At 38.5% G+C, this 17,726-nt stretch overlaps 1 protein-coding gene across 1 annotated transcript; it reads left to right on the top strand.

Annotated features, from left to right (window-relative positions):
* The first annotated feature begins 1,077 nt into the window (after positions 1–1,077).
* LOC124284325 (kinesin-like protein KIF9) lies at positions 1,078–16,891 on the top strand. The gene is made up of 20 exons (XM_046720405.1): positions 1,078–1,269; positions 1,557–1,722; positions 2,835–2,988; positions 3,666–3,849; positions 4,527–4,610; positions 4,726–4,818; positions 5,001–5,213; positions 5,453–5,530; positions 5,816–5,884; positions 6,532–6,636; positions 7,923–7,978; positions 8,825–8,915; positions 9,409–9,581; positions 11,768–11,950; positions 12,454–12,539; positions 12,793–12,915; positions 13,426–13,605; positions 14,114–14,232; positions 14,854–14,958; positions 15,848–16,891. Exons 1-20 carry the CDS (start codon positions 1,162–1,164, stop codon positions 15,956–15,958), a joined length of 2,481 nt encoding a protein of 826 aa, XP_046576361.1. The 5' UTR covers positions 1,078–1,161; the 3' UTR covers positions 15,959–16,891.
* Positions 16,892–17,726: the final 835 nt, after the last annotated feature.

The following is a 17,726-nucleotide window of genomic DNA, read 5'->3' as shown; positions in this document are numbered from 1 at the left end:
ATACGAACCATTTTTTGTTCTATATTCACTGGATATGCCACAGTCAGACAGTCAGAGACCATTTTGCAATCACAGTAGTCAGTTATTTAGTTTGTCTGTTTTGTGTACATATCGATCCGCAGTTAGATGCTGCTAACTATGACAAAAATGCGGTTTTTTTACTAAATGCGAAAAATACAGTGACGTTGTATGTGCAGTGAACGGAAGCCTGGTTATACATGTATTCTTTTATCAGCCTGTATATAATAATAATAATTCATTTGCTCACTGGACGCTGTAATCAGAATCTGATTATTATTACCCCGGATAACCCAGTCTGCCTGTTAGGCGCTAGAAGGGTGAGGGGTGAGGGAGTTTAGTTTTACGCCGCACTCAGCAATATTCCAGCTATATGGCGGCGGTCTGTAAATAATCGAGTCTGGACCAGACAATCCAGTGATCAACAGCATGAGCATCGATCTGCGCAACTGGGAACCGATGACATGTGTCAACCAAGTCAGCGAAACTGACCACCCGATCCCGTTAGTCGCCTCTTACGACAAGATAGTCGCCTTTTTATGGCAAGCACATGGGTTGCTGAAGACCTATTCTACCCCGGATCTTCACGGGTATGGCGCTAGAAGGTTATAGTCACTAGGCGCTATATACAGGTTATAGAGACTTTATCCAACCGGGTACAGGCAATTTTGAACGAACTCACTTGCCAAAGGAGAGACCACATGTATCGTATGTGCTCATTGTGGGGCAGGACTGAAGTCCTGGAAACTCTCAGGAGACAAGCTGCCAAACACCGTCACCCATCCCAGGACTCTCTGAGCTCGAGCTCCAGATGAGACTCCCGAATCTACCCTCTTCTCCTGTAATTCTTCTAATCAGTTTGACTGACTCGAAAGTAAATTGGAAAATATTATTTTGTAAGGAATAAACCAAAAAACGCAACCTGGTTTATTTGGAGTACATGTAATTCGATGCTGCCATGCTTATGATAACTTGTTGTATGGGAAGCAAATCGTTTTGAAATCTCGTGTGGTAATACGAGATCCGGAAAACTCGCACATGCGCAAACATCCTAACAACCCCAATAACAAATATGGTGGACTGTTACTGAGAGAAGCTGTGTGTGGTATATTTTGTTGAGAGAATTAGAAGTAAACGCCAATCATGAGTGCGAAAACCAGCAACAGAGGAAAGAAAGTTAAAGTATGGGGCAGGATTCGCCCAACAGCAACTTTTGCACATGATAATCTTGAATTGATGGGCGATAATAAGGTAAAGTTTAAGTTTATTGATTTACATCTTTTGAATGATCAACGATAAATATTGAAAATGATTCTCAAACTTTAGTATACATGCTTAACACACATGAACCTGCGGATCTATTACGAGTACTTTAAGTTTAACTGTCAGATGAAACACAGCAGCATTGTTGTCATTACCGTTTATTACGAAAATGTTCCTTTGCTCAAATGAGAAAATATTCAGTCGGGCTCCTTTCAGTCTGACAATTTCTTAATTTGAACATGCTAATGCCAAAGTTATTTATCTTATTGTTTCAGAGTGTCAATGTCCACCAAAAACGAGACCCCAAAAAAGGTGTTGTGAACAATCAAATTTCAGACTGGTCTTTCAAACTTGATGGAATATTCCACAATGCTAATCAGGAGGAAGTGTTTGGAACAGTGGCATCTGATATTGTCACTGCTACCTTGGATGGCTATAATGGTATGTGTTTCTTATTATGTCAGTCTTAATTGAATAAAAAATAAATGATATTTTAAAAGTATTTCTAATATGTTTAATCCAAATATCAGGTCTAGTTGTTTTGCATGTTGCCCCTTTGCTGATATGGACATTGCAAATGCAACCAAATTATTACTTTATCAGAACAACATTCAAGTACAGTAGAACACGGATATAACGAACTCCAAGGGACCAAGAAATTTAGTTCGCTATATCCGTTGTTCGTTATTCACATTTGACCGCCATCTTGCAACTACAACTTAAATAAATTTATTTTTTAATGAAAATGCAAGCTTACATTTATAATGTCCAGATAAACCACGAAAGATGCAAAAACTGTAGCGATTTTTTTCTCCATTTGTGACATGTCATAACATGCCCGTGCCTTTTTCTTCTTTCTCTGATTCATTTTTATGTAATCAGGCTTTCCGTTCGTTAACATGACACAACAACAGGAAATACCTCCGTTCTCGAAGCTTCGTATGAATAACATGCGGTGTTGAATGGGTTAAATACGATATGTTTGTTTTGTTAATTAACTAATGACCATCAAACAATGTTGATTCACCGCCAACAAGATTGATGTATACTGTACCGCTAAGTGGCTGAGCTGACACTGAGTGAGTTCGCTAATCACGTCGTTAATTGGGTCTTGGGGGTAGTAAATCAGTTCGCTATAGCCGTTAATTCGCTACTCACGAGTTTGTTATTATAATTTTAATGATATTATAAAGGACTGTTGACGGGACTTTTAAATTTGTTCGCTATATCCGTTTGTACGCTATATCCGTGTTCGCTATAACCATGTTCTACTGTAGTCAGTTCCCCCCAGACTGGATTATTGGATTGATTCATGAATTACTATGCTTTGTAGGTTTGTTTCATGAAAATGTTTGGGTGATACCTATTCTGCCTGTGAAGGGAATATTCATAATCAGAACTGTAATAAGAATACATTCAATGATAAAATATATACTGATAAAAAATATGAACATAAATGAAATTTTAAGTAAATCTTTGACTGGAATTACACTAAACACTTAAAACTTTAGGTATGCAGACAAATTGATTTCAACTTGTTTGTATATGTGCAGGTACCGTGATGTGCTATGGACAGACTGGCGCAGGCAAAACATTTACAATGACTGGTGCCACTGAGAACTACAAGCACAGAGGTCTCATCCCCCGATCTCTGTCGCAGCTGTTCCGTGAGATTGAGGAGAGGCCAGAGCTGGCCATCACTGTCAGGTGATTTAACTGCATGGTTATGGTTGAATTGTGACACAGTCTAATAATTATTGTGTGTAAGATGGTCTTTGTATTCAAAAGTATGAATACAACTGCACCATAGCGTGTATTTGTGATGATGTCAATAGCGTGATATTTCAGTGGTTTGACAAAACAGGACTAGTGCTACAAGATTCACTGATGTCATAGACAATGTGCTTGATAACTACCCAAGATCATTTAAATAAATTTAAAAAAAATTCAACCTCTGCATCACAAATATTCCTGCCCATCATTCTGTTTGGTGTAAACAAATTTAAGAGACTTGACATTTCAAATTATTCATAAGCTTCTCAGATCACCCTAATTATAATATTACAGGAAATGATTAATGTTTACTGTCACTGGTCTAGTGGACCAGCATCTGTTATACCCTGCATTTATGTCAGTAAGTGGATTTCTGTATAAGCATTTCCCCTACAAACATCTACACTGATTATTTATACCGAGAAGACTATTTGTTTGAAATACGCATAGATACAAATGGCAAAAGCAAGTGTTAAAGATGATGACCCACATGACGAAATGTGTGAACTAAGTGTGCTACAGTTGTGTAAGACCAAAGTCCCTTTTTCCAGAAATGGTATATTGTTGTGTCAAGTCCATTATTAATTGTTATCACTGAAATCATGTTACAGAGTTTCCTATCTGGAGATCTACAATGAGTCAATGTTTGACCTGCTGTCGAGTCTGCCTGATTCCTGGAACCAGGGTCAAGCAGAAACAATGGTCGTTGTGGAAAACCAGGATGGGGTGTTTGTTAAAGGGCTGTCATGTCATCTTGCACAGAATGAAGAGGAAGCACTTAACCTGTTATTTGAGGTATGGCTGTAGTGGTAATTTGAAGTTCTGCTGAAATCCTGACAGTGATGAGGGTGGTCAATTTGTTTGTTGATGTTGGACACTGTTGTTGTTAAACACTGCAATCAGCAATATTGAAGCTATACCATGCTATGTAATGGCAAGGGCAGTGGGTTAGCCTAGTGGTTAAAGCGTTCGCTCATCATGCTGAAGACCCTGGTTCGATTCCCCACAGGGGTACAATATCTGAAGCCCATTTCTGGTGTCCCCCATCATGATATTGCTGGAATATTGCTAAAAGCAGCATAAATCCATACTCACTCATTCACTATGTGATGGCTGGTCTGTAATCAATCAAGTCTGAACTGACAATCTAATGATTTAAATCAGTGGGCATTAATCTAAACATTTTGGATACGATGATGTTTATCAAGTCAGCAAATCAGATACTGTTATTCTTATGATAGACATGGTTGCTGGAGACCAGTTCTAAGCAATATTTTCTTGCATATTAAACTGTTAGGAGTGTGTGTTTAGATTGCAGCTAGTTTAATTGACAGATCTATTTTAAAGTGTTTGCTTGTTCTACTGAAGCCCCCAGTTTGAATTCTGCCGAAGGGAAATTAAACACAGAGCTCTCTTTACATTATGTCAACATGACAGAGTCCTGGATATTGACGACTGATTGTATATTTCAGGGGGAGACTAACAGAGCTATAGCAGCTCACTCTCTCAACACAATGTCATCCCGATCTCACTGTATCTTCACTGTCTATATTGAGGTGAGTACAAAAAGAATGTCAAGACATTTTTCCTTTGTGAGAAATATTACAGCTTAATTTAATATTTAGAATAATGTGAACATGTGTCAGTAAAAATAACCCATTTCTTTTGCAGTCACGATCTCGGGTTCAGTCAAATGCCAGATATACAGTTTCCAAGCTAAATTTTGTAGATCTTGCAGGCTCAGAGAGATTAGGCAAGACAAAGGTAAGATACACAGAACTTTGACTTCATTCTCATAAGTAATAGAATTCTGAACTGTCTTTTTATTTCATTTAAAAGTTTATGCACTGTAGGTAAGAAACATCTGAGCATGTTTTTAACATTTCCATGGGAAAGTTTCTGTTCCAGTTCTGGTGGTCACTCATTTTCTAAACATTTGCTTCCAGTCTGCAGGGAAAACTCAAACAGAGGCTATGTACATCAACAAGTCCTTGACCTTCCTTGAGCAAGTGATCGTAGCGCTGGCAGACAAACGCCGGGAACATATCCCATTCCGTCAGTCGAAGCTGACACACTACCTGAAGGACTCCATAGGCGGGCAGTGTAATACTCTGCTCATAGCCAACATGTGGGGGGAGAAAGCACAGATTGAGGAAACTGTGAGTTGCCTGAGAATACAATACACAGAAATTCAGAATGTATGGTGCCTTATGAACAAGTGCTTCGCTTATCAGAATAATAACATATCTTCTCTTCACATTGTTAGATAATGCTTTTGGATAGGATGACCAATTGCCAGGAATCTTTTAACTGAAAATTGTGGATTCTGTTATCTTAATGTGGTACTTAAAGCATGCTGATTAAACTATTTTTGTGACTGTATGTATAAATATTCCAGGTGTCAACCCTAAGGTTTGCAACTCGCATGATGTGCCTGATGTGTGAGCCAGCAGTCAATGAAGTCTACGACCCAGCTGTGAGTTGTTTCGTCGTGCCTTCCTGTAGTACATTATCAACTGTTATTTGTTGGCATGCTTTATCGTCAAGTTTGGAATTAATTGCATACACACTGCAAAATGGTCTAGGGATATTAGAGATAGCTTTCCTAATTCATTATGTGTACTCTTTTCACCTGAAACTTTCCATCCTATAATATAAGTATCCTTTGATGAAGTAGACATATCCTGAAGCTTTAGAATAACAACAATTTTACCATTATCCAGGAATATGCTGTATACATGTATATGCTGTCTTCTTGCAGATTCTTGTGAAGAAACTCCAGAGAGAGATCTCTCACCTCAAATCAGAGTTGGCCATGCATGATACACTGGTGAGTGTTTTTGTAGTCGTACATTACAGTTAACCCACAGACCCAACCGACTGGTGACTCTGACTTAGGGGTAGTGGAAAGTTAGTTTCTTGTGGGTAAAGCTCCTCATTTACACTTGCCTAAATAAAGACAGCTCAAAATCGTTTTCAGGAGGCAACATGTCTTACAATCTCATTACAATCTAAGTACCGGGTAGGTCTCTGTGATAAGGTTTGACGACTCATAGAAGGTCATTGGCAACCCTTGACCACTGAATCTAAATGAAGAATGCATGTGTTCTTGAGTCGCCACAATTCAGATATTTATAATGAAAACAATAAAAAACAGTTCAACTCAAATATTCCTTTCATAGTTCCTTTATCAGGGTGTAAATGCCATGGATGTCAGAAACATGGTTTATAGGATTAGTTCTTTTTCGATATACTGTACAGAAATCAGAAATGCTGTTCTGACTGCTTTGCTCCAAGTTCACTTAATGCAATTTCCTGTGGAGGGGTTGTCAGTCTTTATGCAGAGGGTTATGGCAGAAGAATAAAATATCTGATCTGAATCAGTTTTTAGGTGAATAAATATTTCTATGTGTTTTAAGCTGAGGTAAGGTTTTACTTGCACTTTGTAAGTTTTTCAATAAAATTGTTTCCTTACAGACCAACAGAAGTCAGATATCATATGAGCAACTGTCAGAACAACAGAAGTATGACATCCGGCAGCAAGTCCAGAGCTACTTACAAGGAGAGATGGATGAAGTAGATGTAAGTTGACAGGACATTTGGAGGAAGTGTTTATTGAAGTATCTGCACTGGAACTAGCAGGACACACAATGCTGTTATTACTCTCCTTCCATGTTGAGTAAAGTGGCTATGTTACTCAATGATGTATATATTTACTTATGAATTTGGTGTATTCTTTTTTGCTTGGCTGAAGTTGTATGTTGCAGAAATGTGCAGATATAGTAAGTGTCGAGGACAGGTGTATTGATATCAGAATGGGAGCAGTGACTGTATACATTTACTGTAATCATATTATATATCGCGCAGGTTTTCACGCAAAATATGTTACCGCGAAAATTTATACACAGCGAATAAACCTTTCATTCATTCACTCTACCCACGCTCGCCTGAGTTGTTACCATAATACATCAAGTTTGAAGACAGAAATCTACGGGAATCTTAAAATGATGACTGATAGTAGCAAAAACTGTCGCTGTAATGGATTTCATGTCCCGACGTGTTCTATTTTGACCAATCGTAGTGACAGATAGTTTGATACAAAATGGATTACCATGAAACGACTCGGAAAGAAATAATACAGCAGTATTTTATTTATTCATTAAGATTTTATTTATATTTATTCCTGCATATCACGAAATGAAATCACAAAGTTTCTTTAACCACATTCGCAATGCCAACATCAGATCGTCAGAATTCGGAACATAAGACTGATGTGTTTTTCATCTCTTTATATAGTATACTAGTACCATCACAATATCTCACTTCCAAAGTACGTAATACTTCCGTGAGTAAACGTATTACTGTATATATCGCGCAGGTAGGGATTTCCTGTGAATAAGCAATACACGCCGCCTGACAGGTTAAGCCACTCTGATTGTTTTCATTGCTATTAGTGGCGGCCTAAGAGACAGCTGGCAGTTCCAGCAATTACTAATTGCGCGAATAATTGACCGCACGATGTAGTCTAAACTGTCAATTCCGCGAAATTTGCACCAAGCGAAAAAAAGTACATTTACAGTTAACCAGTGCTTGTGTATCCACAGTCTGCTTTGTATAGAGGCAATGACCAATCACATCTTGCCGATTCTGTGTTTCTGCAAAGTTGTATGATGACTGAAGCTATACACAGAACTTTTGTCTCTGTAACTCTGGGGTGAAATAGTCCTCTATGGGCTCATTGGGAAGGAATACAAACAAAATTAGCCCTTTCAGCCAATCAGGTTGTAAGATTTACAAGGATATAAAGTGAATACACACACACACAATATGGAAAATGGTTTATGTTTATTTTGACTTTTGCTTTTCAGATTGTGAATATACGTCAAATACAAGGCGCATACGAATCCTTCAAGGATATATATCAGTAAGTCTATAGTAGGAAAATAAACATAAAAATATTTTAATTGAATGCCTACAATAATTATATTTGCTAAGGCTTAACCTATCCTGCATAGTACATAATGCAGTCTCTTGCTGTTGAAACATAATCCCAGCAGAGATCTCTTTCCAAGGGAGAGCAAATCTCCCTTGAACAAATCGAAATATTGCCTGAAGGTAAGTCCTTTTGGTTTGGCGCTAGTAGAGGTAAGGACATGTGGGGAGGGAGGACTGGCTTTAGAAGGAACCTTAAATGAAGCACGGCCAGTCAGTAACTTGGAACTCCTGACTCCAGAACTGGGCCCCGTTTCACAAAGCTCTCGTAAGCCTGAGATCTTGTAACTTTCCTCGTAGCATCCTACTTCCTATACTGTAACAATAAATTACGATAGTCGTAGTGCTACGAGAGCTTTGTGAAACGGGGCCCTGACCTTTTTATTGGAGACCCTCATTTTACATGCTATGTCACCAGTACAGGCTGCACCTTCATCAAGCACCTCCATTGGTTCTCAATATTTAAAGTAAAACACTTTGAATCATGATTTATCAAAACAAAGCAAGGAAATGGAGAACATAATCAATGACTGATTGTTGGAGTCAACAAGTTACTACTGATTCCAACACTAGTGGATGCCATATTACAACCTTAAGGTAAGCGGCCTAGAGTTGCCTCCCCTGACACCATGCTGGTGTCGCCTGAAAACCACATGTCTCGGCAGTAAAGCTATACCGTCTAGAGAAGAAGTTGTGTCATCTGTCTCCCCACCTACAACATGACAGTGGACATACATTCTTGATATATAAGCATGGTTTTCTTGTGTGTGTCTTCCAGCCAAATGGCACAAACAATTGAGGACAAGCTTCGTCAGAAGTTTACGCTGATTGACCGAACTGACCCAGCCGCCATAGCAGCTGCCCAGCAGGTACGAGAACCGAGGAGCATAGTAGCAACATGTACTGGCCTTAGATAACAAGGATTAATGGACTAACTGAGAGGTTTTATTGTGAAAGCCTAGATTCTAGGAAAGGCCTTTACGGCATTGCTTTTTGAGGGACAGATTCTTTGGTTAGGTTTAAGAATTTGAAAAACAAATTTGTTCACATATACAAACATAGAGACGAACAATCCAATTATTATTTAAGGACATCACTTTAATTTTGGTTTAGTAACATTACAGGCTTTCTCCAGCACCAAGTTGACATGTCATGATATAACTGGAAAAGACTGTTGAAACACTCTTGGACACGAAAAGTCTCTTGTCAAGTTGCAAGGAAATAATGCATTCTTGAATTCAGTAAAATCAAATTGGTATGTGATGTCTCCTTGCTTACTACAATACAAAAGTTAAGAAAGAGGCAAGGATCAGCCAGCCATCTTGGAGCTTGAGATAAAGGATTTCCCCAACCAAATTTCAGGCTGGAATAAGCATTGCTGATGATGGATCTCTAGTTGGGGAGTCTGATGGTTCCGGGTTTGGTGTTGGAACAGCACCAAGGTCGGCCAAAGCAGAGCCATCAGCTGTTGTACAGCTGAGGAAGAAGGAGAAAGAGAAGGACCGGAGAAGTGGTACCAGAGGAGGGAAGCAGAGGTACACCCTTTACCAGATACCTTCTGGATCACTGACTTTAACTTTTCAAATCCTTTTGCAACTTGTCTTTGTTTATCATGTTTGTTTTTGTTGAAATTTTCGTGTATTGCATCCTGCATCTCGATGTTCATCTTACACAGCACATGCATGCACATTGTTCATTCATTTGTTTGCATTCAAGACGTGAAGTCTTTCTTGTGTTGTCTCTGCACAATTTTAGGACATAGGGTCAACAAAACAGTGTGCACTTAATTGTTCATTTATTGCCTGTTCAAACTCAATCATCATATTACTGACAAAACAACAGCCATGGGATAATATTTATGTTATATATATATCACAAAAATGATAGAAAATAATGCATCTTTGAATCCACAATATTCCCTTATTATTTATCAGTGAAACAAGAAAACGCTTAAACAGAATATTTTATTAGTGAGTGAACACTTTTTTTATATTAACAACGCAACAGTGACAAATTATAATTATGATGATAATTTTCCTGCAAAGCAACATAATTTACATATAACACATCTGTGATTGAGCTGTCACTGAATCAACAGTATTACCATATACAGGGGTATTTCATCAATGATTCAACTACATTCATGTATTCATTACTGACTCACAAATTTAAAGATTACATATTAGAATTCATCACTGACAACATTCAGCCAATATATCATCGTTTATTTCCATTTCATTTGCAACCCATGAAGATCCGGGTTAGAATTGATCTTCAGTAACCCATGCTTGTCCTAAGAGACGACTAACGGGATTGGGTGGTCAGGCTCGCTGAATTAGTTGACACATCATCGTATCCCAATTGCATATATTGATGCTCATGCTGTTGATCACTTGATTGTCTGGTCCAGACTTGATTATTTATAGACCACTACTATATAGCTGGAATATTGCTGAGTGTGGCATTGAAAACCCCAAACAAGCAAGCATTTCATTTGCATGTGTATATTTGGTAGATAAACATGACATTGTTGGTGTATTGACTTTTCCCCAGTCTAGCATCTGCAGCCAGATTAGTGACTCGGCTGATGTCCGTGGGCAGGTATAGGGTGCCCTTGACATGAGTGATGTGCAAGCATGCCGACCTTAACTTGACATCACCTAACTGAACAGCTAAAATACATGGGATGAATAGTTGTCTCAAAAGAAGAAACATATACTCACCTCTCCTCTGTTACCTATTTTCCCCAATGTGTAACAACTATACTACCCAGTAACTGGAATCAGTATTTTGTGTGGTTTAAAATTTAAGTTTTACAAATGCAATAAGTAAACTTTGTTCACCTTCGAAATGTAGATGACAAATTAAAATAGCATGGTTATGTACCATGACTTAGACATGTCAAACCTACCTTCCATGCATATCATGATTAGAATAATTAGCACCCACCTCCATTAACCATCTCACCATTATCACAATACTAACATGATCTGCATGTGTGTTCCTCTTTCTTCTGACCAGGCACCATGTGTAATTATGTTTATTTTATAATTAACAGCTACAGCTGTAAGTTATATATCATTTGAAACTTGGGACATGCTACATTTCTATTTTCTCTGAATGTGATGATGACTAAGACTAATGTTAGAATATCGCCAAGGTGGTATTATCTGTACAGAACTAAGTGATTCCATGTGTGCTGTGGTACTGTCTTTGCTGCTGTCTTAACTCCATTATGTAACATTTGTTGACAACTGCTATTTGCTTAATACTGGTACAGGGTTATGTATGCTGTCTGTGATGTCATACTGTTTTGTGTTTTGGGCATGGGGTTTGAAATGCTAACATTTGTTGATGGATGTAAAACATAGATTTAGTCTTTACTGTATATAAGGTAGTTAATCAGTTGTAACAAATTCCCTCTATTTGTCCGAATGATACTTTTTGCACCAGTTTAAATATATTTACAGTGTATTTATATGAAGTAAACTTGTTCTGAGAGCTTACAATAGATAATTTAGACTTGAATCTTTGGAACTGTTTAATGAAACCACAGACTGTAATTGTTGTATGTTTTCCATATGTTCTGTGCTTATTTATTTGTCATAATATATTATTACACAGTTGTATATTGAAACACAGAGCAGTCATTGACAGATATCTGTATGTTGATGTCTTGTGATGTATTGTGTGGCCTCCACTATTACTCTGTTGCTTGCAGCCCTGTGGGTGGGAAGAGTGGGTCCTCCCCGTCCCAGAGTGCCAAGGGGGATCGGGACACCAAGTCCCCACACACACCGGTCGAGAACACCCGCAAGGATGACAAGGAGGTAGTGGAAGGATCGGCCTCACCGGTCAGCTCAGCTGGACCTCCCACTCGAGCTGAGAAACAAGCACGCCCAAGGTAGATTAGCATCATTTGTTTCTTGTAGCATACTGAAGGACTGCCAGGTGGCTGCTAAATAGTTTGAGAGATAATTGGGCAAATCCTGTTGTGAAAAATGTTGGTCAGCAGGTGATAAAAAAAAAGAACAGTCCTTTCAGATATAATTTTGAAAAACTTGCCCTATCTTACACTGTTTATTTTTCCTTCTTCTTTCAATCTTGACTTGTTATGAGCTTCTAAAAAAACCTCACTTGAATACATCCCATCTGTCCCCATGGTGACAACTGACATACTGGTAACAAAGAAGGCTTCAAGTTTGGTCTGAATATTAATGCATTGGATGCACAATTGTTTTGAAGGATTATTTAGATGGACTAACAAAAATGAATCTTTCAGGTCTCCTTGTCCCATTCATGACCTGCAAACACATTACTATCTTATAACAACTAATGATTATCTGACAAAAAGAAAGAATGTAAATCTGCTTCAGTCTCATATAGTCTTTATTGTGTTGTCTACAGTACACCCCCAGGCAGGACTGTGGCATTTGAAGAATTTAAACAGGAAAGAGGCAGTGAGATCAACAGAATCCTGGTGGAAAACAAAGGTGAGAGAGTGGGATGGCGGAGAGAATGTTGGTAAAGTTCATTGGAACCTTTTGATTAGCAATGCCAAGTTACGAGGCATCTTGTCATGCTAAAAGTTGACGTGGCTTAATAAGCTCCATCAAATGGTTCTGGTTGTAACATATGCATATGCTTTGTATAGACTTGATAAATAATACCATTGAGCTATATTAGATACCTAAATCATTTATGTATTGACACAGTATGTCGAATCATCTCGTGTTTGTGATACAGAACTGCTGGGCAGCAAGACAAAGGCGTACAGTGACATGGCCCGGCAGATCAATGCCGTCAAGACTGACATAGACAAGAGCAGGTCCCAGCTTGATCGTCTGAAGGAAGAAAGGGAGATGAATGGTACGTTAAATGGCTGTAGATTGTCCAACAGGCCATGTGTATTATCTTCTTGTCACTTTCTTTCCATTCTGCTTGAAAGTCAGAAAAATGTCACTCATTTACCTGCTTGACTTAACTGTTCTGAAAACAAAGTAAACACATTTCTTGTGTCACACATTATCAGCGCTGTATTGCAAGGATGGTGGAAGAAGGGATTAACCTTTTCTAATGCTTTCAACATCAGTGCAGGGACTTTCACATCTAAAAGCATGGCATGACCATTGATTACTACATATTTTCTTTTGTCTGCAGATAGGAATGGTTAAAGATACCAAAATGTCTACTGCTACATACCATTAACTTTCTCATTGTAGGAAAACATATACACACAGTTTGGCAGTAAAGTAGTGTTGAGATTATGTCTTAAGACCATATTGGGCTTTTGTGGACAAGGTTCTGTACATATACTGTTGTAAACCTTTGGTTATTTCCTCCAACAGAGCGTGTTTGAATGTGTCTGTATGTTGACAGGGCCCACTTTTAATGAGGATGGCGACATCATCATCAGTGAAGCTGAGTTCAGGGAGATCCAGGCCCTGAAAGAGCTGAAACAGAAATACAAGACCGACTACGAAGAGCTGAAGCGGCTGAAGGCTGAAGTGCAGTACTGTCAGAAGCTGGTGGACCAGTGTCGGCAACGTCTCATACAAGGTAACTGTCCCAGACACAAGTCAGGGGTAGGATGTGGACTGGTCAGGATGCCTGGTGCTCCTCACTGCTGTATCAACTTTACATGAAAAGACTTTCCTCTAAATGTTCCAGTTCCTAAGCCAGAGTTGGAGCATTTTTGACCCATGAGTAGTCATCCAGCTTCTTCCATTTCTGTAACATCATTGCTTGAGAACCATTTGTTGCTCTAAATATTTTTACCATTCTACCACTATGCAGACTAATGCCAAGGATTAACCTGTTAATGAATGAAACATGGTTGTTGAAAATGTGAAGAAGGAAACTATTTTTCATCAATATCCTGAAATATTTATCTCCCCTCTTGACAACAGACAGGGGATATGAAAGATATGCAAGACATCAGTATAATGTTGCCACGTTGAGCTCCCTGTCACAAGTGCCACAAGTGCATATGTTGTCTTTTGGCATCACAAATGTCCTTTATTCTTTTCCTATGATGACACATGGAACCCTTCTTGACACCTTTCAGAGTTTGACACTTGGTACAATGAGAGTTTTGTGAGCCAGGGAGATGAGCAGCACACCAGTATGCAAGCCGGCCACGGAGTCCGCCCAGGCAGCATCATTCCTTTCAACCCTAACGCCATGGTACGTACAAGCTGTGATTTCACTGTTGTATATTACTATTCAACCTAGCTCACTGTTAGTATAGATTCTCATGCTTGTTTCTCATGTGGACCCTCACATCTCTCTGTTTCTCATGTGGACCCTCACACCTCTTTCTGTTTCTCATGTAGACCCTCACACCTCTTTCTGTTTCTCATGTTCACCCTCACACATCTTTCTGTTTCTCATGTAGACCCTCACACCTCTTTCTGTTTCTCATGTAGACCCTCACACCTCTTTCTGTTTCTCATGTTCACCCTCATTCTGTTTCACCTTTCTGTTTCCCATCTTGACTCTTACACCTCTGTTTCCCATCTTGACTCTTACACCTCTGTTTCCCATCTTGACTCTCCCACATGTGTCTGTCTGTTAATTTGACCCACACACCTTTCTGTTTCTCATGTTGACCGTAACAACACTTTCTGTTTCTTTTGCTGGTTCTCACACCTCTGTTCCTCATGGCACCTCTCACACCTCTGTTCCTCATGGCACCTCTCACACCTCTGTTCCTCATGGCACCTCTCACACCTCTGTTCCTCATGGCACCTCTCACACCTCTGTTCCTCATGGCACCTCTCACACCCTTGTTGCTGATGTTGGCAGCCGGAAGATGAGCAGGAGAAGTTTGACCGCCTCCAGATGGAGCTGCTGATGAACAACCCAGAATCTGCTGCCTTCTACAATGCCCAGATGAGAACACACAGAAGGGTAAATCAGTACTTACATCACCATACTTCCTCAGTCTTCAGTACAGGTGCTAGTACCTTTATCAAGCATTTGTACTTGCTTGACTAGGAAACAACTCCCAGTACAAAAAATCATATAGAAAGAAATAAAAGTTAAAATCCATAAGACAATAGTTACTCTCTCTCTTGGTACAAGGGAAATAACTCTATGCCCCTGTGATATGTACCAAGATTCCATCAAGTCTTCCATCAAAAAGTGTAACATCCTCCATTCCCACTGTTCAGTAGGTTGATTGGGACCTGTTTGGGAGTATAGGGAAGAAGCCCTTATTATAACCTTTATGAAGAGCTGTAAATAGTAGGGCTGGGACGAGTAACCCGGATACCCAGGACGGGTGGGTAATGAGTTGGACCCGGGCACCCGTGATCATGTGACTAATAGGTTAAACAATGTAATATGTTTTTCTTCCATGATTAAAAGGTTGTATTGTCTTAGAAGATTTAGACATTATTATAGTCACTCCTTTTGAATATAATAAACTGTTAAGATATTGAAAAAAACTCGAAATTTTAGCCTCTGAGCTGAAGAATATTGCCATTTCTTTCAAATTTGATGTCAGGAATTAACATAACGGGTATCAGGGTAGGGCAGGGTAGGGTAATAGGGGATGGGGTACCTGGGTAGAACATTTGGATCCGTCCCAGCCGTAGTAAATATATACTCAATGTCTAATGATATTTTGTTGGCATCTATAAAAACTATCAAATGTCAAACATGCATCATATTCAATTATGTACATTTTAAGATCAGGCAGTGCAGTGTCTAAAATATCGGATTAGTTGTTAAACAACTGAAATGGTTAAATATTAGAAGAAAGGCCTACACTTATGCTCTATGTGTTGTGTTGTAGAAAACATACGAGTCTGCCATGAACCAGCCCCAACCGGCATACAGGAAGCCAGGCACGCCCACCATGATGGTTCGGAACAAGCCCCCCACTATGCTACAGGTTCAATACTAACTATCAGGCCATGCAGCAGTCAGCTGATAGAAAAACACTCATTAATATGTACAGTTGATATGACTTATTATTGCTTTGCAGAATATTTTGAGATATATTTTCTCTGTGTTGGTATGAATGCAAAATTTGTAAATATATTTGCTAATAATGCTTATGTCATACTTGATCATTTATTTTTAGGGCAGTACAATTTTGAATCTAGTTCTCACAAGTTTTCTGTTCATTTTATCAGCAACAACAGAAGTTTAATATTTTTAATATCATGTGTATCTGTACATGACCTTGTTTCAACGATTTGATTAAAAATAGGATATTGTCAGAATTAGTTCTCCATTTAAAACAATCATGCACTCATAAGTCCATTGAAGTATGATGCCTTTGATCTCAGGATTTTGGGACAAACTGTTTATATATCTGTGGAATCTCAGGATAGAAACTGAAACAGAGTACTTAATGATTTTCTGAGATTTTTTAAAAAGGATTTAGTTTATGTGAATATGTACATGATTGTTTGAAGGGACATCTATTTGAATATCACCTCTTAAAACCATTTCATGAAAGTGAACATGAATATTCAAACAAATATGACAACTGGACCAACTGAAATTATTTCAGCTAAACTGTGATTTTGATAGATGATAGATGTGCTCCATTTGAAATATTGGATTGAAACTAATTCTTCTTGTGTTATGGGCTTTATGTAGAATTTATGATTGTCAGTATTCCGTCCCAAGATTTTGCTTTAAGGTCTTGTTATGTCATAAGAGCAGTTGTGATAGACGTTGTTATTCTTTTGTTTTTAATATATTTTTCTATTTCTAAAGGAAAATGTTTTGAATATTAACAATGAAAAAATATTCCACTGTTTTGAACAGGTGAACAAAGAATATATTGGGTCAGAAGAATGTTTTTGTTAAATCCCAGCATGGATGTTGCTGTATGAACTGAGGAAGTCTTAAACATCAATGCTGTCCTTCCGAATGCAGTCTCGGCACTAGGATGGGTCTTCGATTTAAAGAACAAGGGTGCCATTGTACAAAGTGATCTTTAGTGCTAACTCCCATACTTAACATAGACTTAAGGTAGTCTTAGCACTAAGGTTGTTTTGTACAAAGGCACCCTGCGTTGAATTAAATACAATCAAGATTGTATTAATATTGTTGGTACTAGATAAAGAGTGGAGGATTGGCAGGGTGTATCAGAATGGTGTGGCCCTCAATGGACATTATGGTTGCTTGTGTATGTGGGCTAAGTTTATTACAACATTTTGACGTCAGCTTTCCCTACCCAGTATTACGTATGACTGTCTTTACAGATGTCTGAACCATCATGTGTGCCCGGTGTATTCAGACACTACCATGATATTTATTGTACACTTCATGTCTGTGTCTTGTGTACTCAAGCACTACTGTGATTTCATAATAAATGTGTATCATGTCTGCCGATATCTGTTTTTCATTCCATCATATATGACATGTTATTCATGTCTTGTAAATACATGATTCGGATTGGTTAATGAGAGGTTTCAAATCAGTTTCCACATCAGACACTTGATCTGACAGTCACATAATTGTTGAAGTTAATATTTATAGAAAGTTCTTCTTTCTCTCACAATTGTCAGTAAGCATTGGAAACAATGTAACCAGTGGTGTTCAGGAATAACACAAGTTATGTTTGAGTTTTTAATGATTTATTTGGGAGTCAGAGTCAGAACAAATACCCTGAAACATATACATAACAATATATACATATACATATATACTCATGG

Source organism: Haliotis rubra, unplaced genomic scaffold (genome assembly GCF_003918875.1).
Source record: "Haliotis rubra isolate DU_JTF1 unplaced genomic scaffold, ASM391887v1 Scf334, whole genome shotgun sequence".
NCBI lineage: Eukaryota > Metazoa > Mollusca > Gastropoda > Lepetellida > Haliotidae > Haliotis > Haliotis rubra.
The sequence above is the reverse complement of the archived record's forward strand: the minus strand, read 5'-3'. Positions and strand labels throughout refer to the sequence as shown.